At 36.7% G+C, this 22,768-nt stretch overlaps 2 protein-coding genes across 4 annotated transcripts in view; both read left to right on the forward strand.

Annotated features, from left to right (window-relative positions):
* Window positions 1-5,664: 5,664 nt before the first annotated feature.
* ESPNL (espin like) lies at window positions 5,665-13,497 on the forward strand. 3 transcript variants are annotated; one of them, XM_087964840.1, is made up of 4 exons: window positions 5,665-5,862; window positions 7,252-7,404; window positions 10,234-10,413; window positions 10,921-13,497. In XM_087964840.1, the coding sequence occupies exons 2-4, from the start codon at window positions 7,354-7,356 to the stop codon at window positions 12,475-12,477; spliced, it is 1,788 nt and encodes a 595-aa protein (XP_087820966.1). In that variant the 5' UTR covers window positions 5,665-5,862; window positions 7,252-7,353; the 3' UTR covers window positions 12,478-13,497. The 3 variants fall into 3 exon arrangements, with proteins under 3 accessions (XP_087820966.1, XP_087820968.1, XP_087820967.1); XM_087964842.1 differs by having other exon boundaries at window positions 7,252-7,389; window positions 10,220-10,413; XM_087964841.1 differs by having other exon boundaries at window positions 7,252-7,389.
* Window positions 13,498-19,996: 6,499 nt separating this feature from the next.
* The window catches only part of KLHL30 (kelch like family member 30), a 30,773-nt gene continuing 28,001 nt past the window's right edge, over window positions 19,997-22,768 (forward strand). Inside the window, exon 1 of the mRNA XM_026667650.2 lies at window positions 19,997-20,132. The gene's annotated coding sequence lies outside the window, so the exon portion shown is untranslated. The remainder of the gene's footprint in view (window positions 20,133-22,768) is intronic.

Here is a 22,768-nt window from a genome sequence, read left to right on the forward strand (position 1 = left end):
TTCAAGATCTTCTGCAAAGCCAACAGGGTACCTTGAAAGGGAGGATGTTCCAGAGAATGGGGGCTATGACAGAGAAGGCATATCTCCTAATCCTACCAGCTGACATTCCTTGGACAATGGAATCTGGAGTATGTTCATCTTTCTGAAGCAGATTGGAAGGAGAAACAACTGTGAGAAGACGATGCATCAGGGAACCTGATCCCAAGACATGCAGGGCTTCAAAGATGGCAACCAGCACCTTGAATTGCATCTGGGAACACTAGCAGCCAAAGCAGCTCACATTGCATTAGAGTTACATATGCTGAATAAATGACACCATTTACAATCCATGCAGTTTCATTCTGTAGTAGCCAAATCTTTTGAATGCTTTTCAAGGGCATCTCCACGTAGAATGTGTTTCAGTAGTCAAAACAGAAGATCAAAAGGGCCTGAATGAAAGTGAGCAAAGCCACGATCCAGGAATGGATGCAATTGTCCCAGAACTCAAAGGTGTGCAAACACCCTCTTGGCCACAACTACCACTGTTCTTCCAAACAGAAGCCATGAGTCCAAAACAATTCCCCAGATAGCACACCAGGTGATTTGAAGCAGTGCCACCCATTCAGGACCAAAGGTAGAAAAAAACTCACACCAGAAGACCCAACTACCCAAAGCCATTCAGACTTCCTTGAGTTGAGTCAAAGCCTATTACACTCCAACCAGGCCTTGCTAATTGGATACTGAGATAGGACATCCACAGAATCACTCAGGCAATCCAAGGTAGAGATACAAAGTTGGGTATCAGCATACTAATGATAGTTCAACCCTAAATATTTGGATCACTGTACCTAATAGTCTCCTGTAGGTATTAAATAAGAGGGAAGAGAAGACTGAACCTGCAATACCCTACAAAGTAGGGCCATAGGCTGAACTTTTCCTCCCCTATCAACATAGTCTGGAACTAACCTCTAAGGAAGGAGAGAAGCACAGCTCAGTGCCATCCACCCCCAATTCTCAAAGCCAATCTTGAAGAATAACAGGGCCAATAGTTTTTAAGGCCTCTGAAAGAACAAAAAGAGAGCGGATGGATGAACTACTCCTGATCCCACCAGAAGTCATCTAAGAGTATGATTTATGCCATCTCTGTCCCATATTCCAGCCTGAATCCTGATTGAGAAAGTCCTGATAACCCACTTCAACCAGAGCCTTTTGAATCTGTCATGCAACTAATTTCTCAGGGAAGGTTGGAGACTGGACAGAAACTATCTAGATTAATTAGTTTTTCAATAGATCATAATTAACATCAGTAAGAGTTTAAGGATTCATGCATAATGAATGACTGTTACCTAAAAACCAAACTATCCTGCAACTGTATCAGAAAAATATAAGAACTAGAGCAGGGGTGTCAAACTTGCGGCCTTCAGGCCGGATATGTCACATGCTGGCCCCATCCTTGGCCGGTTTAGTGAAGAAGAGAAAAGTCCTGGTATGTCATGTGATGCCACCATTACACCACGAGTTTGACACCCTTGAACTAGAGGAATATATGAGCCAAGGTTTGTGAACATTATGTTAAAACAATAATTAACTCTCTGTGACCAAATGAAAATTGACCCACCTGACATGACTGAATTACAAATTCTTTAGGAAGGACTAACCCTAACCCTAACCTTAATGTTCTAGATTATGAACAATAAAATGAGATTGCTTCCATCACAAAAATAAGTAAATGTTTTTCCTGTCTACATTTTCCAAATGCAAGAAGTCAAAAATGTGTGCATTTTAAACTCACTGTCAGAAAACATTCAGTCACTGTAGCCACTGCACTTTAGGGTTATATCATCCAGTCCAGGACAATTTTTACAATCAATTTGACTGCTGATGTAGATCAGATGCATGTCAAGAAGACAGAGAAACATGATATCTCCAAATTAAGAAAAGGAGGATACATTTTCTGAACCTACTTTCCTTTGTCACTTGGTTCTATCTATTAAATTGTGTGATGAAAAGACCTGTCAGGTAGAAAGTAGGGGGTAGAATGGGATAGGGTGTCCTGGTGATAGAAGACAGTCTTCTACTGGCAGCTTAATTTGGTCTGTCGCTCAGCAGTATATCATTGTAGTTGGTCAGCAATAAGTTATTTGACACTGGCATTACCACCATGGCTGAGCAATGGAAGGTAATGTGGCAGCAGCAGAGGCATCTCAGTATGATTGCTTCAGTGCTTAGGGACCTAATACCTCTCCCAGGGCAGCATCCTTGTTGGCATTGTGAATGAAGATTTCCAGAGTAGTGGTTTATCCTTGAAGTTTTTTGTTGGAAGTTTTCTGCTGCTTGCTCTCCTTTTGTGTTTTAATATACATTCTCAGAGTAGGCAAGCACCAAGCACTTGTTGGGCCCACTTTGGGTTGAACCTGAGTCTAACAAGGAAAGAGTGTTGATATCAGTGTCAGAATCAACAATGTGAGCGTAGTTGGGAATCAGTCGAAGTAATAATATTTTGCCAAAGCCAAATTTGTATACTAATGTATACAATAGGCAATATCCAATCCATTTTTACCAGCATTCACCCCTAATCATCATACTGTGATATTAAATAAATCATATCCCTTCTATATTATCCAGCTATTGCTTCTACATTGATCTGGTTAGCTGAGACATGCTGATACCTTCAAGCGGGCTATGTATCCTATCTGAGTCTACAGAATTCATCAATATTTTATGAAGCACCAGTGATCTTATTTTATCTGACATAGCACAGCTTGCCCTTACACATAATAAGGTAGGACCCACTGACAGCCTAAAACATGATTATTTCAGCCAAAGTTTGTATAGTTAAAACCATTTAGGATAATGCTTAAGGATCTCAGTGAAATACATTTTGAATATGATGTTTTTCAAAGCACTCCTATGTGATCTAACATTTCAAATAATCTTGGTTAATCTTCCCATTCTCTTATTGGCTAAAATTCTAATTTCTGTAATTCTAGAAATGGCATCTAGATTATCTCATCTCAGAGGACTACATAGATTTCCAATGCTATAGCAATGGCCTAGTAGGTTCTGAAAATTGTTGGTAAATGATTGTATAGTTATGTTTCTGGGAGCCAAATTTGCAAGTGCTTCTTTTTTCCAAGACAAATGCACCTGTCCTTTTCCTATAATTTCTGCTGGTGAATTTTCTAGTATTTTTTAATTTGGTTTCTGATCTATAAAGGAAATATAATAAAATATTTACATGACATTTATACACAGAGGTAGTATGCCAGAAGATTCTCCAACTGATTTAGTAGATATTTCAGCAATGCATGTTAAAAGAACATTATAGTCTTTATTCCTACAGGCAAATAAAATCAAATTTTCTTTCTCATAACTTGAAGAGATTTGTGTATGTATAAAAACCCACCATGATTCAGACATGAATACACACTACCTGTTTACTATGGCAAGATTTCTTAGAATGGATGAGAAAGAAGATAGCATTCATCTTTCTATAGGTCACGAAACCCAGGAAAACCATAATACCAATGTCTTAGTATCAACCTGCAATATGGACTAATATGGATTAATAGAAACCACCAGGTTTAATATGATGCAGGGATCAGAAAAATGTTTCTGTTACAGTCTGGAATCGGTTTCATACTTTCTTTATTAGTCACTTATTTCCAGTTGTTTTTTTCCCTTTTGTGAACAGAAAAAACTGTGGCACAGACATAGAACATGTCTAGAGGATCATGAACTGCATTTATATAAGGCTTTTCCTACCTGAGATGGAAGTGATTTTTTCATTGATATTTGCAGATGTTCTCGTGCTGTTATTTGCTGCACCTTACATTTGATAGAACACGCAGGCTTTATTCATTAACACCAATTTTTTTCAGCTCCTCTTATATCAGATGATTTACCATCCTGCTTCTTCTCCAAGCACAGACATTGTTTCCTCACAAATTTAATTTCTCAACTGAATGATATCTTCAAAAACTGGATAATGCAGCAGTATATTCCCATCTTAGAAATAAGAATTTCAGTGAGGGATCTTTAATAATGTCTTGCAGAGGTTTGCAACAATGAAGGGTCCTTGGTGTTCTCTGAGTTTGGTTGTTTTTATTGCAGACATTTCATTACCCAAACTAGGTAACATCATTAGTGCCCTAATGGGAGAAGTTATCTATTTAAGGTGATAAATAGATATAATGTAAATATTTCCTAGCTGCAATATTCCAGTTTTAATTAGAACAGTGACATTGAGGAAGGGAAGTGCTATATTTTCTTTGAAATTGCTATTTTGGGTTTTAATATAATCTTAAATTAAATACAGGCCTGAAGAAGGAAACCTAAATTCTTGTTCAACTCACAGCTGTCAATAACGGTAGAGTGAAATATGAGTTAATTCTGGAAAATGGCAAAAGAATGGAAGCAGGAAAAAAGATCAAACATTCCCCCACACACACCTCCTAATGTTGCTTTTCAATTAATCTTTATCCACTTAATTTTTAAAACAATACCTAATTTTAAAAATAAATTGTGTGTGTGTAATAAAACTATTTAATATACGAAAACTAAAATACATATTACATTCTTTTCAAAAGAAATGGATATTTTACGTTCCATTTATTTAAAAATTTGAAACAGGTAGAGATAGCATTTCTCCATTGCAGCCCCTTCAGTCTAGAACAGCTTCCCAAGAGAAGGCAGATTAGCACCTAACCCATGGTCTTTCAGAAAGCCATTTAAGCAATGCTGTTTTGGAGACCTTTTGAAGCCCACTCAGTGCCAGTGGGATGAGGTCCAGGTGAACATTTAATTGAGGTATTGCTGAATAATGTCGATTGTTTGTTTATGGCTTTATTGTGAACTGCTGGGAGTTATTTGAAGCACAGCTGTACAGGTAATCCTTGACTTACAACAGTTTGTTTAGTGACTGTTCAAAGTTACAATAGCACTGGAAAAAGTAAGCTATGACCATTTTTCACACTTATGACTATTACAGCATCCCCATGGTCACATGATTTACAGTCAGATGCTTGATAAGTGATTCATATTTATGATGTCCTAGTGTCCTAGGTTCATGTGAGTCTCTCTTGTGAACTTCTGAGAAGCAAAGACTATGGGGAAGTCAGATTCACTTAACTGTGTTTCTAATTTAACAACTGCAGTGATTCACTTAACAAATGTGGAAAGAAAAGTTGTAAAATGGGGCAAAACTCACTTAACAAATTTCTCATTTAGCAATGTAAATTTTGGGCTCAATTGTGGTTGTAAATTGAGAATTATCTCTACAGAAATACCAAAAATAAAATGAATTAATATAAAATAAAAATCAATTCAAAGAATGATTTTGCACATAGGTACAAGATGAAATTAGAAGCAAACCACCAAAATGTTTTGGCATTTGTTCAACCTACTTCAATTCCTAAAGTGGGAAACCTGAGCATTGTCAGCCAAACAGGTGTTCTTTGTCTGTGGGCTACCTTAACTGAATATTCTCTTTGTTTATAAAATCTGGATATTCTAAGAAATAAGTGAAAAGGAAAGTGGACAGCCAAGGCAGCCAGCCAACATCCTTCTTCATAGTGCCAATGTTCTAACCCCTTGTGTCACTCTGCCATCTGATGCCCAGACTTCAAATATTAATGCAATGCTAATTTGTGACTTCCTGACCCCCGCCCTTTCTGCTGCAACTGGTACACAGTACAAGTTATGTCTATCTCCAGGAAGAATGATGAGTTCTTTTAACTTTGCTTCCTTCTGATTCATATTCATTGGTTTGTTTAGAATTTCTGATATTCCTAAAATTGGATCTAGCCAGAGAAAACAATATTTGCCTCATCTTCTTTCTTTTCTCCCAAATGGATTCCATAAACAAATGGCAATGCAAGACAGGTATGTACATTTTTGGCCATGTCCCCAGTTCTACCTAGCTATGATATGCCCTGGCAATGTTTCTTTGCTTTTCAGTCAATATGTTGTTTTCATTTTGTTCCCATCCAAAGCGAAAGACAATCTTAAATAATGGGAAATTAGATGATTGGTAGATACTTGGAAAGAATCAAAAGAAGAATAGGGTCCAGTAATGGGGACAGTCAATTTTCAACTGGTGTTGCTTTCTGCCCACTCAAGGGCAGGTAGATAGCACTTTAACTCAGTAGTGAGACAAATCCCATAATTAGAGTCATCTTTTCTGCCTGCTGGAGCACAAAGACTGTGAGTTTTTGTAGGGAGAGGTAGATCTCTGCTCAGAGATGACCAGAGACCAGGAGATGCATCTCTGTCTCAGAATTCATAAACCTCCAGGGATCAGTTCTGCTACCTCATTTTTTTTTGTTCCACTGTTGGGGTTCCCCAATATCAGATAATGCATTAATTGGATGAGAGACTATTGAGGCTTTCCTTTTAAGGGTGAAAAGTAACATTATATTACTAGCGGTAATATTAACCACCCAGAGTTGCCTTGTGGTAAGTTGGGTGGCCAATAAATTTAATTAATAAATAAATAAATGGTAAGTTACCTCATTATATGATAAATGTAAGATAAATGTTCACCTCAAGTCAAGTTTTTTTTTTATTTTATTTCCCAATCTAGTCTATACTTTTCATTTTGCTCAATATTCTCCCATCCAGTTACTAACTAGGGTCAACAAGGTGAGAGGGATGGGGTGGAGTTATTAGGGTTTTTGGGGGGTGGGGGCTATCTTTGTAAGTCACCCAGAGTTACTGAGAGTGGGCTGAGGAGTCATATAAAAGTTCTTAATAATAATAAACAAAAAAGCTTAGCTTCCAAGACCAAAGGCAACATTATATTGAATTACTGGTAATAAGCAAATACATTTCAATCTAACTGGTTAATCAGGTTTTTAAAAGACAAGTTGATAGCTCAATTAAGCACTTAAAACTTTTTAATAGACTAAATATAAAATAGATTTAAATATAATGCCAAGTCTTATAAGATAAATAGCATGCCCATCCCTGCCTTAAAACATTCATTCACTAAGGATACACTTATACAGGGCAGCTACAAAAAGTTTGTGAAAACAAAACCCTATTTCTTTGTGCCTAGATGTAGACACCTCAGGAATTACATTGAAAGCACAGAGAAGGTACTTGTAAACAATATGTAAATAAACTAAGCCATATGCTCAGTGTAGCAGCAGTGCACCTGAAAACGTCTTTCAGACTGAGTTTTGGTTTCTCATAGAATGTATAACTGCATTTTTCTGTTCTCATGCATAAGAAGAGAAAGCAAACTATGTGTTTGTCTCTTTGTCACATTAGGACAATTCTGACAGTGAAGAAGCTCAAGTTTTCAAAGTCAAAGTATTGAAGCAAAAGAAAACCAATATTGATCAAATACTAAGAATTAAAAATTGTCTGCAGATGTTGAATGGAGATATAGTTATGGAGAATAGCCAGGTAATAGCTATACTGGTGGGTTTTGGATTTTATCAGTTTATTTTGGAATGCTTTATTTCAATATTTTATTATTTATGGAATTTATGTGTGTGTAATTATTTGTAGATGCTAATACTGCCTTAATCTCTCAAGCAAGATTAGACATACAGTAGTTCTTAACAGAATGAGTTATTTGTGGTACAGAGGCAAGTAAGGTCTGGAAGTTTTTATTTTGATGCATCTTCAAATTGCTTTAGAAATGCTGGAGAGTTGTTATTTGTGCCTAAGTGCATGTCTCTGTGGATGTCTCTGGGAAGAATCTTGGTCTCTCCAGATGTATTGGATTATGGCTCTCTCATTCCTTTATCATTATTTGCAATGCTAAGCTGATTGAAATAGAAGTTCCAACTTCCATTTCAGCTTTATGATTTCTTCATAGAAAGTCAACAAACTGCTTTTATATTTCCAGAGACAAATGTATATGCTTATTCTATTTTGAGATAGAAATTAAATTGCTATCAAATATAATGGATAAACTTGGCATTGAACTCTACCACATAAAGGGAAAATCTGTCTCTATTCCTGGGTGTACAGTATATCAAGGACCTTCAGAAAATAATGTGTACCTGGGAACAACATATCACAAGCACACCAATTATCTTCTTCTAAACTTCCAAGAAGGAGGTTGCTCCTATGCTATGTCTCTGCTACAGAAGGAATACACAAACTGAAATTTCTTGTCCTCTTCATTGCACTATGAGTGAGCTCACAATGCAAAACCAACTCTCCAGCTCATAACCATTGTATATATACAATTGGCATGCCAAATTGACTCTCCCTTGGGAATGGGCAGCCAATTGGTAATGTAGAAGAGCTTGGAAAATTCTTTTAAAAATAATAAAGAAGTAAATGGCAGGGAGAACAGTGGATATAATCTCAATTCCAACCAACTCCATAATAAACAGATTTCTCAGTGTTCTCCCTTTCATGTGTAAACGTTTAATCCAAAATTATAACAGGGTAATTTACAAGTTGGGAATGAAACAGAAAGTGCAAACTTAGTTCTCTTTTTCAGCATATGTTCACTGAACACTTAAAAAAGAACTAATATGAGGAGATTGTGAAGAAAACAAAGTCCAAATTAAGCAACTGCAAACTGTTCTATTTTCATTCCATATTAATTGTTCATATTGAATAAAAATAGCACTAAGAGCACTAGCTGTGAATTGTATCATATGACTGAATAAGTCAGTTGTCCCAGGACATTCCCACATCACAACTCTATCAGTTTAAGGTAAATTCTGGACCTTTATGATTCCCAAGATACCGATATTTTTGAAAACTGAGTTGATTCTTTTCTAGTTCAGGGTTGGTGTATTTGAAAGTATACTAAAAGAAGTATTTATTTGGAATTCTGCTGCTTTGAGGAGCTTATGAGAAATCAATTTCTTCATTTATAGAAATTTTTACGTTAGGAGGCCTCTCTGCCTTTAGGCCTTAGCTGCCTTAGTATGTTTGTCAAGGGAAAATGTGTTTTAACAGTTTTTGTGGTTGATCAGACAACTATACACAACGTATATTTATTTACCATAGTCATTTGTTGTATTTGATTAATTTATTTCCTGCCTTTGTTCTGAGTGTTCAGGGTATATTTCCCTAATTTTATTTCCTTCAACAATCCAGTAAAGTAAACTGTACTTGAAGAGACTGACAGTCCCAAAGAAGCTTGCTCTATTTTGTAGCTGAGTGACGATTTGAAACCAAACCTCCCTGGCCCAGGTGGACTAGCTTAAATGCTACAATACAATGGCATGGATCAGTGAAACTGCAGATGCAATTTTATTTTCCTTTGGAGTAAGGATTAGGGAATTCCCATTTCTTCAGGAGCTGTCTATCTGATTCTTTTTTAAAAAAGTTGTTCTCAGTATTGCATAGTCAGGGATGATTTTGAGAGATTGGGAGTTTTAGTGAAATATCCAATGCCATTCTAAAACTCTTGTGAAGATTGTGTCCAATATAATAGTATCCACAACTCATTTTGTATACCACATTCTTCCTTGCTTTATATTGTTAATATAAAACAGTTTGATATATCATGTCTGAAAAGCTAATTTCTTTTTAACTGTAAATTTCATGACCTAAAAACACAAAAAAGGGTTCTTATTAGCCATGAGCCAGTTACTTGGATTGGCTAAATTTAATCCTGAATTCTGAGTATTTTACTCAGAAATTTAACATAGGCTGGTAAAGCTCTTATCCAGCACCTTTTCAAGAAGCTTAACATGTTTCTGAATAGAATGCTTGATTCCTCCGATTCCTTCCTTCCTTTTACTGCGTCCTCTGTCAAAATAGCTTTCTTTCCATTTTTTATTTTATGTATTTTGCAATGCTCCAATAAATAATACTTTAATAGTATTAAGGTTTTATTTTTATTAATTGGTTTTCTGCCTGATAATTTTTTAAAGTCCATTAAAGATAAATTGAGTCTATTGAAGATAAATACATTTCTAAAGAAGGCAAAGATTCACAGTAGAATTCCTGTCCATTGAGTCTTTCAATCTGTCTCATATCTTTCACATTCATTTGGCTTTCCTATAATCTTTCTTGGTGATTTCTTCCAGCTAAGCTTCCAAATTTTATTTGATTTTTTTCATGTTGCAAGGTCATACTATTTGGCTAATCAGACATAGATTTTCAGAAAAGATCAAGCTAACCTACACATTTCAGTTTTCTGTTCGGTTCCTTTCATTAATCTTAATTTCTTGATAAAATGTTATTATAACTTTTTACTTATATAACTATTTAAACTATTTGAAGAGACATTGTGAGGTATTCTTAAACTTTGAAATAGTTGTCCCTATATAGGGTGGAAAAATGAAGAGACAAAATACTGTATCAAAGCTAGACAGTCTAGGAGCACTGGATATTGATGCCTTGGTGCCTACCCATGATGAGCAAGGTTTCTGTATCCCAGAATGGAAACGGCAAGTGATGGTCAGAAAATTACAGGCTCAACTAGCATCTGAAGAAGAGGAGGACAAGAAGGTATTTCACTCAGCTAATAGAATAATAAAGTGCCTCTTCATTTCTTTTCTAACTCATATTTATTTATTTATAATTCCAGTTGAATATTTTGTTTTGAACTCACTGTGTTGAAAACTTCTTTCTCCCAAATTCAGGCCAGGTATAAGGTACTACAGAAATCATTAAATTTGTAGTGGGTAGGTGGTGGTTGGGGTTACATCTTCTGTTTTTTGGGGTGGAACATATTGTCCTATTTAATTTATATTTATGAATAGAATTACGATGTAGGTAGACAAACATTTTACTTTGATTCATTTCTTGTTGAGACATCATGTTATCTTAAAATATCTTCCAGTTGCATACTTGTGGTGTCATCAATAAGGCTTGATGACTCAAATGTATCTAAGATTCTGTAACTCCACTAATAATGTCCTTGAAAAATTTGTTCATGGCAGGCTGAGAAGTTATGCCTTTGAATGAACATGACTTGATACAATTTCTTCTTGTTTTCTTTTTTGCCCTACCCAGAACAAAGGAAGCTGGGCACTAGATACAGATGTCTGGCAATACTCACAGAATCACAAGGCTATCCTTGGCCCTTATGGGGAACTACTAACAAATGATGATTTGCTGTACTTAGAGAACCAAGTTGAGAAGCTGCAGATGAAGAAGAAATGCCAGGAGTTTAAAAATGAGCTGGGACGTCTAACAGAAGAGCTACAAAGTGTTTTTCCATCTCCCATTATCAGTGTCACAGTCAACCCTCAGTTTCTTCCATCTTTCTCCCAGGATGACAACGAGGAGCTACCAGACTGGTGCAATCATGTGTCTGGAATAGTAAAATATATGTCTCTACTTCTTAACAATATAAATAAAACTAAGAAAGAGGGGGCTAATGAGAAGTCAGGCAAAACAGGTTTTTTCCTAAAAGATTCATCCAACAAAGAAATCATAGAAAGTAGTGTCTCTGTGCAAAGTCTGAGAAACAATTTTGAAAAATATAATCTTCTGAGTTACCACAAACCTTTTGAACCCAAGGTTTTGAAGAACATGTCCTTGCAACATGATGCAAGCAAGGAGTCAACACTTCAAACATTATTTAGCATCTGTAAGACCAAGAGGCAATTAAATGGTAGAGAACATAAGCTTGGAGATGTGGAAAGTGCCAGTGATTCCAACATCATCTATAAGCAACTGTCCTCTAAAGCAGATGGGAGCTGTGTGTCAATAACACAATCTGCCATCCTCCGAAAAGAACGAATTGTGCTACTTTTCCTAAGTCATTGGAAGAAATCTGCATATGCTCCTTCTTTGAAACTGCTGACTAGGAAGACTCTAAGTACTCAGCAGCCTATAAAAGCAGGTCTTGTAGAAGTTATAGCAGAGTTCAGAAAACAGCAGGATCCTTTGCAGAAGCCCTTGAAAGAAATGAAGAGATTTGTCCATTTAGCTCATCAGAGATATGCTGTCAAGAAGTTAATCAGTCACTGGAAGGATGTCATTTCTTTGCTATCATCTCAGGAGATCAGATGTCAAAGTCATGAGCACACAATCTATTCTCCAGAACAATTCTTACCCTATGTCAAGGGCAAGCCTACTGATTATAACAGTTTGAGTCTTGAGCTATTTATGCTTGGCTACTTCCATATCCTGGAGCTAGATCTATCACCTGAAGAACGTAAAGGAAGACATCTCCTTTGCTTTGAAGTTTTCAATCACTTGAGTCGACATCAGTGGGAAACAGTGCGTGCCTTTCACAAAACAGTGATTGATGAGATTGCAGCAGGCAAAAGAAACTGGAAAGATAGCTTTGAAGATATCAAGGAACATTTTTTTGGTAATAACAACATGACTAAAACCACAGAACTCCAAAGGCTGTCAATAGAAACAAATCCAACAATAAGAACCAAAATGAGGATATCAGCTAGTGTTCATGAGCCTGAAGAGCAGGTCTCAGGAAAATACTTTGAACTAGGTAACTGTAATAATGATGATGTCTACTGTTACATTGACAGGAGTTTTGCTTTCTGGAAAGAAAAAGAAGCAGAGATCTTTAGCTTTAAAGAATCAGGACCTTTACATTAGTAATCTCTGTTGTAAGTAAGAATGGTGTGCAGATTACACCAAGAAGCCTGCTGCTATATGGTTTATTACTTCAGAGATATTGCTGCAATTAGCAAACATAAACTCTTTGGGAATTACTAAGAAAAATCTGCAAAAGTCATGTTATCTAAACAACAATAACAAAACGACACAGCAAAAAATAAACCCCAGCTAGACTTTTGTGGTGTAAAGAACTATCAATTAAAAAGGTGTCATGCCCCTGTTACAATCTGACTCTGAGGGAGAGGAGGAACAGCCGACAGGGAGTGGGAGTGTGGCTCCGGAGGTTGTGGAGGAAACTGGGGAAGGGCTCAGGCCGGCTGGGCATTCAGAGGAAGACCCAGGCCCATCCCTTCTTCATCCTAGGACATCCAGGGAGGAGCAGATAAGGGAGAAACGTGAATGGCATGGTCTACAGGGGAGGAAAGGGCCTTGATTTCCTTCATGGGCTGCAGCTGTGAGGACTGTTTAAAAGGACAAACTGCGCATGGGCCAGTGCTGGAAGCAAAGCGTGAAAATATTTCTAGTTTGTCAGTTCTTATCTGAGTTCTGGCATCCTTTCCAGTGTGTGTATTTCAATATCTGTGGACGTCTTCAAGCCCTTATCCTGCCTTGTCTCAATAATTGCTTCCGTGTGGTTTGTGTTGTTTTTTTACTATTTATAATTCATATGTATTTTGAGTTTGAACGGAAGTTCTGAATAGCAGCTGCTAACATATGCATTTTGTAAGTTTGTGATCCAATACTCTGGCAGACTCACAGCATATCTGCCAGAGTGTAATGAGCAGTAGCCTTTAACGGCTGTAAAGCTCTTTTACAATCTGCATTAGCATTTTCAATAGCTAACTGGCGAAGAAGTTCACCAGCAGCTTCCTGATGATCAAACTGCTATCTAATTGCTTTGGACAGACGCTCAACAAAGTCAGCATAAGGCTCATTGGCATTCTGTCAAATGTTTAAAAAATTTGCTCTAGGTTCTCCAGCTTGGGGTACCTTAAGAAAAGCACGAAAGGCACATTCAGAAACAATAGTTAACGTAGCTGGAGGAAGAACAACTTGAGTAGGAATTGTACCAAACAATCCAGAACCAAATAGCTGCTCAACTGTATATGCTCCTCCTCCTCCTAAAGCAGCAGCTTGAGCATGTCTCATATATTCACTCTCCCAAACCACATATTGCATGGATGTTAAAATCATGCAAAATATTTGCTTCCAATCTTCAGGGATCATTGTATAACCATTTTTTATTCCTTCTACAAGTCCTCTTGTAAAATTACCACTAATCCCATAGTCTGTAACTGCCTTTTTTAACTCTCTTAAGATCTGATAAGGCAGACCCTCCCATTCTGCTACTTGCAATCCAAGCTGTGGCCCCTGACCAGGACGATATTGTACTGGACAAACAGACAGTAATTCTGCAAGTTCTGTTCCTGAGACAGAGGCATCCCTTTTACAAGTCTCTACCATTTTCTGAAAAGAAGACTGAACAATAGAGTCAGGAGGCTTTTGCCCTGTATCTGCAGGAGCTGAGGGAATTGAAGACATATATTCAGGTGAAGAAGGGGGACAAATGACAGCATTAGTATAACGTAAAGGTGGAGGTGTTAAAAGAGAAAATTCATTGTGACCAAATGTTTCAATTGCATGCCTACATAAATGGCACACATGCAAAATTTCTATTTTTGCTCAAGGTTCAGTGTGCAATGTTTTCCCAATACATTCCCAATCAGTTAATTTTAAAGACCCCTTTTCTGGGTACCATAGGCACTGAGCTGCAATCTCCTGGACCAGACTTAAGAGATTTCTCTGTGGTACCTCGGTATTATTTTTCTTCAACAAATAGCCTAATTCATCTACATGCTTCTTTTGTTCCTCAGAAAGCGAAGACCCCATACTTACAGAAACCAAAAGGCTGAAGAAAACGGAAAGGGTTGAAGGTGCACCAAATCCTTGCTGAAGTAAGAGGGTCCCTGTTCAGGCGCCACTTGTTGTAATGACGAGGCAGTCGAGTTCTTTGATCATGAACAACTGAATTATGATAGTGATTTTTATTGGAGTATAATAAAAACATTGATTCCCCCCCATAGTGAATAAGGTGGAAAAAATAAAAAAAAAAAAAAAAAAAAAAAAAAAAAAAAAAAAAAAAAAAACCCCCCCAACACCCCAAAAAAAAAAAAAAAAAAAAAAAAAAAAAAAAAAAAAAAAAAAAAAAAAAAAAAAAAAAAAAAAAAAAAAAAAAAAAAAAAAAAAAAAAAAAAAAAAAAAAAAAATTATTCAGAACAAAAAAGTATTTTTCAACTATTTCCATTTCTAAGATGCATGCAGCTTAAACCTGAAAATTCCACTTAATTTGTTTGCTTTGCAGTTTATTTGCCTGGTGTTTTCAGATAGTCAACTGAAGAGTTATTCCCAAAACATAAAAGCTGCTGCATAATATTGTTGCATATTTTTTTGGGGGCACATATGGGTATTTTGCCTTCTGACACATCTATGGCAGGAGGAAAGCTAGCAAAAATTCAGGAAGTATTACCCCTTTCTTGCTTTTTTGAAAGGAAGATTTCCTCCACCCATACCTATCTGGAGCTTTTTGAATATATAACCACAGACAAAAAAAAAAGTAGACTATAAAATTGGGTCACCAAATTGGTCAATAAAATAGTCGTCCCCCCACTTTTTCAAAAGGGTGACTATCTTTGGCTTCTTGTTATTTTATAACTATCCATTCTAGGTATGAGCTTTATATTACTCAAATATAAATTTTAAAATCTAGTTTTTAAATGTTTATGCTAGTTTTATATTTTGAATACTTGAATGGATGTGTAATGTACTTTAATTTAGAGTACTGTATTACTATTATTATTATTTGGAGGTCATATGTATTTCTCCATAAAAGATTATAATGTGGGTTCCAGAATCTGAATAAGAACATTTATCTCAGTTCAAGCATACAGCATACCCCTATATTTATTCTTTATAAAGCTCTTACTATTTACAGTATAAGATAAAATGCAGTATTTTATCTGAGGATTTTTACTCTGAAATTTAACAAAGTGTTTATTGCTTACGAGGATATTTCAAAAGAGTATTATGGTTTGCACTGGGTTTACAATCTCAGGTCTTCCTTATATCGTATCAACCAACAGTATTGTTTTAACTGTATCTGTATCTGCTGGATCTCAGTGAACTTTCTAGCAACATAAATAAAATTTTGCATTAAACAAAAATCTGAATTGCCTTTTGTTTTCCTTTGCCAACTTTTGTTAAGTTATAGCTTGCAATATGAATGTCCTCTTTTAAATATTGTTTTAAACCAGATGTTTGCAAGCTATACAGTTTAAATCTGAAGTATGCCATCTGCTTTGAGATCCTTTGGCCCTTGCATAGAATGCAGGAGCTATATCTATTCCAAGAAATGGGTATTCCTATTCCCATTTCTATTCCCATTTCCTATTTCAAGAAATTCCAAGAAACTAAAAATAAAATAGATATCATGGTTACTCCACCATATCTTTAATAATTGTATGCTACTATCACAATGAAAATGAAAATTTGCTATCAAATTTTTGAGTCAAGGGCAGGGAGAAGCACAGGAAGGAGTGGGAACTTAATTTGTGTCCCCCTGATTTAAATTAACATCTTTTCTTAATCAAAGCATGTTTTCAGAGGCTTGTAATTTATATTATTCTTTTTTTTTTAAACAAATTTTATTAATTTTAAAGACAAACAAACCATCATTAACCATTGAATACATAAAACCTCTTTCCATTATAAATTTTACAAGTCAAATAAAATATTATTTTATACAACATAGTTCTATTTTACACCATTTCCATATGAACATATAAATATCTCTTAGCAAATTTCTCATTATTTCTCTTTACTTTTATTCAATTTCATTATTATTATTATTATTTTTTCCTATATTTATCCAATTTATAGTTATCATCTTCATTTCTCTCTGACTTGATTACCGTTATTCTCATCCAACATTCCTCCAAGGTTTTATTAATTCTCACACAGACATAAACACACAAAACACAAAAACATAAAACTTCTTTTAAGAAAGTAACTTGGCCCCAGATTACCTCTCTCTATATGGACTTCAATTAAATTCATGCTCATCTTATATATCATTACCTATCTTATTTACCATTCTATATCTTCTATATAGCTTCTCCGCTTTTCACTCTTCTTAATTCTATTTTATTTAATTCATTTTAATTTAAGTCATTGTACTTGTATCTTTTGTCCATTCCCGAATTATCCATTTATCTCATTCCCTATAGTGAAAAAAAAAAAAGAATTTCTCCTGGAATCACTAATCAGAGTATGATGCCTTTCTATCGTCCCCTAAATTAACATTTAAAATAACGCCTAGTACCCAATCTGATTCTGCTTAGTACATTCTACCTACTAACTTTTAAAAAGAAGAAAAAATAATAAATCCAAAATGGTTAAATACATAATTAAATAATAAATCTAAATATTGAATCTTGTAACATTCCAATTATCTATTTCAAAAACAAATGCTACAGTAATAAATTTATAATAACATCAACACAATAGTCAATTAAACTCTTTAATTAAACTCAATATTCTAAACATTCCCTTTAATATTTTATTAAATTTTAAAGTCTATCATTACTAAACATTTCAATATTTTATTAATTCTTATAACATTCTAGTTTTCTATTTCTAATACAAATACTACAATACCATCTTATGTACCTTGCAGAATCTTCTTTTTTTAAAAAAATTATACATTACCCTTTGTCCCTAAAAAAAATTCCTTTTTCCCCATCTTGTTTCAAACCTTTGTGGCTTTTCCCCCCTTTTCCCTTCCTTTCTTTTCCAACCTGACCTTTTTACCCACCCCCTCTCCTAACCTCTGCCTTGTTAGCTTCCCTCTCTGCTGTATTCCTTTTTCTTTTGCTTTCCAACATTGTGTTGATTTTGCATCTTATTTTTCTCTTTCTTGGGTGTTTTTTAAGTCTTAAGTCCTTCATTTTCCTTCCTCTCTTTCTCCTTTCTTTCTTAATTAAATTTTTGGATTCATTAAAGATGGCATCATCATCTTCTTCTTCTTCTTCTTCTTCTTCTTCTTCTTCTTCTTCTTCTTCTTCTTCTTCTTCTTCTTCTGCTTTCTCCATCTGTTGTTGTGTTTGCTGGTAAATAGCAAGCGCCATTTCTAAAAAGAGAAAGGCTTCTTTCACAGCGTCCTTGCCTTCTTTCTTTATTTTTTCATATTCCTTTCTAAGTTCATCAACAAGTAAAGCCATTGTAAATCTTTTCTTTTTTTCCTTCTTCTTAAAACAACCAAGATGTTTCAAAAGTTAGAACAGTCCCAAAGTCCCAGAGTCATCAATCAGTCCAAGCAAAGCACAAAGTTCTCACTTTCTCTTCCTGGGGTAATATCAATAAAAAGAAAAGAAAAGCCCAATCTGTATTTTAAAGCCTTGTTGCAATTAATTTCTAGTTTCAAAATCTTCAAGGCATCTCCTCCAACAAAATATCAATATTTTTTTTTGTCCTCTCCCTTCCCACTTATCACAAGAAGCCAATTTTTTTGATTCCATAGGGAAGGAGAGTAAACTTTCCTTTCAGCACCTCAGATTTGCTGCTTAAAATTCTCCTCTGGAAACAGAATATCATTCAAAAAGTCATAGCTTTCAGGATGTTAGGTACGTCTTATAGTCCTGGGTCAGCCAAGAAAACTTTCTTCACAAACTTTCTCCCTCTTCCTCCTGCACAGTCTTACCCAGCTGCCGTCTTCTTTGTGGCGGCCATTACAGACCGCCGCTCCACCATCTTGAGAAAAGGGGTTTTGCCGGCTGGGGAGGGGGTCTGCAACACCCCCAAACCCCTCTCCGGATCCCCTGTCTTCGGCTGCCTCTACAGGGCAGCCCCAGCCTCCAAACCCGTCCGGATCGGAGGCACCAAGACGGCTAGCGCCGCAGGGATCGCGCAGTATCGCGAATCCCTGCCGCTGCCGAAGTCGACAAACCGGAAGTCCGTAATTTATATTATTCTTATTGCAGCAAAAAAAAACCAAACTTCATCAGAGTGATGATCATAAAGTTCATGATCACTGAAGTTGATTTTATCATATTCATATATTACATATATTTGGCTAAATTCATCAATGTAGCAATCAATGATAGTATATATTTTATGAAGTATTGCTTAATTAGTCATCTCTGAGGCAGTATTGGGGTTTATAAGGCTGAAACACAATCTGCATATACTTATTGGACATTGGCATCTTCCTTTGCCTTTTTTTTTTTTTGGTAACCTTTTCCATTTAGCTCCACAACAGCCTTGTGAGGGGATCAAATATTGTCTTATGACAATGCTACATCAGGAGAATTATAGGAAACAAAATTATACATTAGGCCCAGCCTTTTTCATTGTTGTTTTCTTTCAGAAAACCTGCCCCCTATAAAGTCTCCCAAAAGAAGAGAAATCCCTGAAAACAGTATCTGGGCCAGACCTTCCTCAAAGCTGGAACTACCATGGATTTAGTGAACCAGCCAATGCAAAGATCAAATCTAATCATAAGATTTGATCAGTGGATACTGTTTAGAATTCAACAGTTGTATTCATTAAGGTGGCCAACCGTCCTCCTTTAGGAAGGACAGTCCTCCTTTTGTAAGTTCTGTCCTCCCTCAAAAAGTGTCCTCCTACATGTCCTCCTTTTTGATATTTGAAGACTAATCTGTAAATCTCCATATGTGATCGATGCCGAGCCGATCTGTTGTGTGTGATATGACATATTTGTATTTGACATGACGATTCGTCAAGGCTCAGTACAGTGCGGTGAGACACACTTATGAGATGCATGCGCTCCACACAGGAGAATTGTTTTGAGAGTGTGTGCCGTGTGTGAGCAAGAGTGTGCCGTGTGCAAGAGTGCGCCACACACAAGAGTGCGCCACACACAAGAGTGAGCCACATACAAGAGTGAGCCACGCGCAAGTGGCTTTGTTCTTTTTCTTCAATTTATTTGTATTCTCCTTTTCATTGTAAAAAAGTTGGTCACCTTATATTCATAAAACACATGAAGTGCAAACTAACCAGCCACATTGTAGCCTAGCATGTGGTGTAAACCCAGCTGGGGTGATTACTGAAAATGTAGAAAATTGGAAAAGGTAAACCCTAACTAAAGTTCTTATGGGAAAGCATGTTGAATAAACACAGGCCCACTTTGTGTGTGCGTGTGTGTGCGTGTGTAGAGTTCATGTTTATTGAACACATGTGTCCATAAATATTATCAAGTTTGAGGAGATACTAAAATCTTACAGATGAATCCTAATCAAATTGAAATCAAATTTCAGACTTGATTGAAGTTATCTTCAAATCTGTTTCCATTATCTGCATATCTTCCCTCTAAGTTCTCATCCTACTTTCTTATTTGGGGGTTGCTTTAAGAGCAGGTGATCTGGAGAGAATAACTGTCAAAGCATTTGGCCTCCCTCCTCTATATCGGTTGTAAGAACCAATCTAAAAATACATATACATAGGCTGCAACTGCTGAAAAAAACCAGCCTAATAACTGTCACTGGCAAGGGTCAAGGCAAGCTCTCTTCCAAACATTCTCCCAGAACAGACGTTGCCTGCATGTAAAAGAAGTGAATAAGGTAAGCTCTGAAAGTTGGTGGTGATGATTCCTGTCAAAAAAAATGGATGGGTAATATTAACTATTAACAAGAGAGAGCTAAAGTAGGGGTTAAGGTACCAGGCTAAAACCCAGGAGAGCAGGAACTCTAGTTGTGCCTTAGGCAAAAAGCCAGCTGAGTGACCTTGGACTATTCACTCTCTCTCATTCCTAGCAAGAAAGCTGTTTTATTTACAGTATTTATTTACAATTACAATATAATTTCTAAATCTTTCTTGGCACATTTATATATATATAAATTTTCAGATTGTTTTGATTCTTTAAAGTTGTACGATCTTAAAATTTATGATAGATTAGTTTAGCAAAACAAAATAAAATAGGATAAAATATATGTCTTCCCTATACAGGCTGTATAAAACATTAGTTTTTAAACTAGAGTATAATTACCCAAGTGAATAATTTGGATATATATCCTGAGGATAATGGAGCAATTTGTAATTGCTTGTTTGTGAGTCAAGAATCCAGTTTGGGACTTGTTTTGTGGAGGTAATATTATTATTTGAGACTAGGAAAAGAGGCAATTGGTTTAAACAAGTTAAGAATCACTGGTATGGAAGGCTGAGATGGAAATATGAAATCCCAGACCTGGAGTTAAGGTGTTGGGAGCTCCTGATATATATATGTAACTGTTTTTCTCTGGGCTATTAAGCTATTTTTTAATTGTTCTTATTTGTTGTAAGCCACCCAGAGTCTGTCTGAGTGGGGTGACTGTAAGAAATCTAATAATCCCATGCAGGATGGAAAAGTTGTCCCTGTCACCAGCATTTGCTATGTCAGCACCCTTTTGACTTGGACATAGCCTAAGAACAGGAAAGCTTCCTTGGAGAACCCGTAGAATTAAAATACATAAATTCTCTATCTTAGCACTGAAATTATCTGCTTAAGTAATCAATATATGGGCAGAAATTTTAACTTTAATTTTAACATAGCTTAACCAGTATGTATAGAATTTGAAAGATACTTCATAGAAATGTGTAGTTTCTACTTTTGAGTAGTTAGTAGAGGGCTCTGTCTGAACACCGTATGGGAGCTGAGAACACACTTTGGCAAATAGTAACTGTAAATTAGCAAGAATGAGTAAGGTGCCCCTTACTAGAAAGTTCCAATTGCCAAGACATTCTGAGTTGCATAGTCATAGTGAGCATTTCTCCTACTAGAGACCTGAAAAAGGACTCCGGGATATTTGAGAGTCTTGGTTTGCTCAGTTTTGTGAGTCATTGTGGCACTGAGTTTAATCACTGTAGATTACTAAATCTTCATCCTAGCAATAAATGGCAAAGAATCTCAAGAGAACTAAATCAAAGCCTCTTAAATCAAACTAGAGTTTTGATTAAAATATCTGGTTCCTAATCTTTGGGGCTGGGAAGATATGAGGAAATAACTGAAGTAGAATAGTGGCCGATTGTTGACTCATCTGTATATTACTAAAATTCTGGTCATCACCTTTAATGCGGTATAACAATGCATCATAGGGCAACCATTTTTGAATCAAGGTACCTCAAATAAGCTTACTTACAGAATGTGTCCAGAATCTGGGAATCATGACTCCTGAGGGAAAGTTATGGCTGCTTTAATGCCACCAGCTGTGATGCTGTGCTACTGTTGCATCACCTGATCTTCATTTTCAATATTCCACGACAGTTTCCCAACTAGTGTCCCAACCCCTCTCTCTGTCCCCCACCCAGCACCAGCCATTTACCTCCCTCCTGAAAAGGGGAGGGAGGGAGGGAGGGAGGGAGGGAGGGAGGAAGGAAGGAAGGAAGGAAGGAGGAAGGAAGGAAGGAAGGAAGGAAGGTGAAAGAACCCTCATGCACCCTTCCTGGCCCATGACACATTCCCCCATGCTCCCCAACATGTGCCACCTCACCCAGGCACCTTCCCCAATGTATGTTTCCTCCCCACCCATGCCTTTCTCAACCCACACAGCACCTCTTGCTCAGCTACCATGCATCCTTTCCGACCCAGTCCAAGCCCCCCATGCACCTTCCCTGACCCGTACTGTATGCCCACACATCCTTCTGACCCATGCTGCCCCTGCGTTCCTTCCATGACCCATGTGGCACCTCTTGTCCGTCCCAAATTGCCTTTCCCAATCCACATCTCTCCCACCTGCCTTCCTCAACTCCCCCACATTTTTCCTGGCCTGTTCCACCCTTCCCACATGCCATCCCTGACCTGCATAGAGCATAGATCTTATCCTACAGTTACAGGGTTTAGTTCATAAAGCATTTGTCAGGCACTGCAAAGTTAAAATTCCTGAGAACTATCTCTGTCAGGTTGCTATCTATTGAGAAGCTCTGAATGAAGGATATTGCATTTACTTCAATGTAGGACAATGTGAGGTATTAGGGAAGATGTCACTGCTGTCCCAAAAAGAAAATTCTTTGGGATAGGCAGTAGGTACTGAGCCATTCAGTAAGATTAGGTTCAGTTTGTAGGAATCTTGAAACAAATATAGCATGCAGAAGTTTCCCACCGTATCTTTTGACTGATGCAGAAGTGGAGGAACTATCTCTACAGTAGGTCGGTAGAGATAATAGTTATTGTAGAGGGATTTATCATTGTAGAGCAGGGGTCCCCAACCACCGGGCCGCGGAC

The sequence above is a fragment of the Notechis scutatus genome, chromosome 4, assembly GCF_049901735.1.
Source record: "Notechis scutatus isolate UNSWTSFEM ecotype Mainland chromosome 4, rNotScu1.2, whole genome shotgun sequence".
Classification (NCBI taxonomy): domain Eukaryota; kingdom Metazoa; phylum Chordata; class Lepidosauria; order Squamata; family Elapidae; genus Notechis; species Notechis scutatus.

Coding starts and splice junctions, on each gene's coding strand:
- ESPNL (XM_087964840.1), top strand. CDS start 7,354: ATGTTGAATGGAGATATAGTTATGGAGAATAGCCAGGTAATAGCTATA. Junction 7,405..10,233: donor GCCAGGTAATAGCTATACTG/GTGGGTTTTGGA, acceptor GTCCCTATATAG/GGTGGAAAAATGAAGAGACA. Junction 10,414..10,920: donor AAGAAGAGGAGGACAAGAAG/GTATTTCACTCA, acceptor TGCCCTACCCAG/AACAAAGGAAGCTGGGCACT.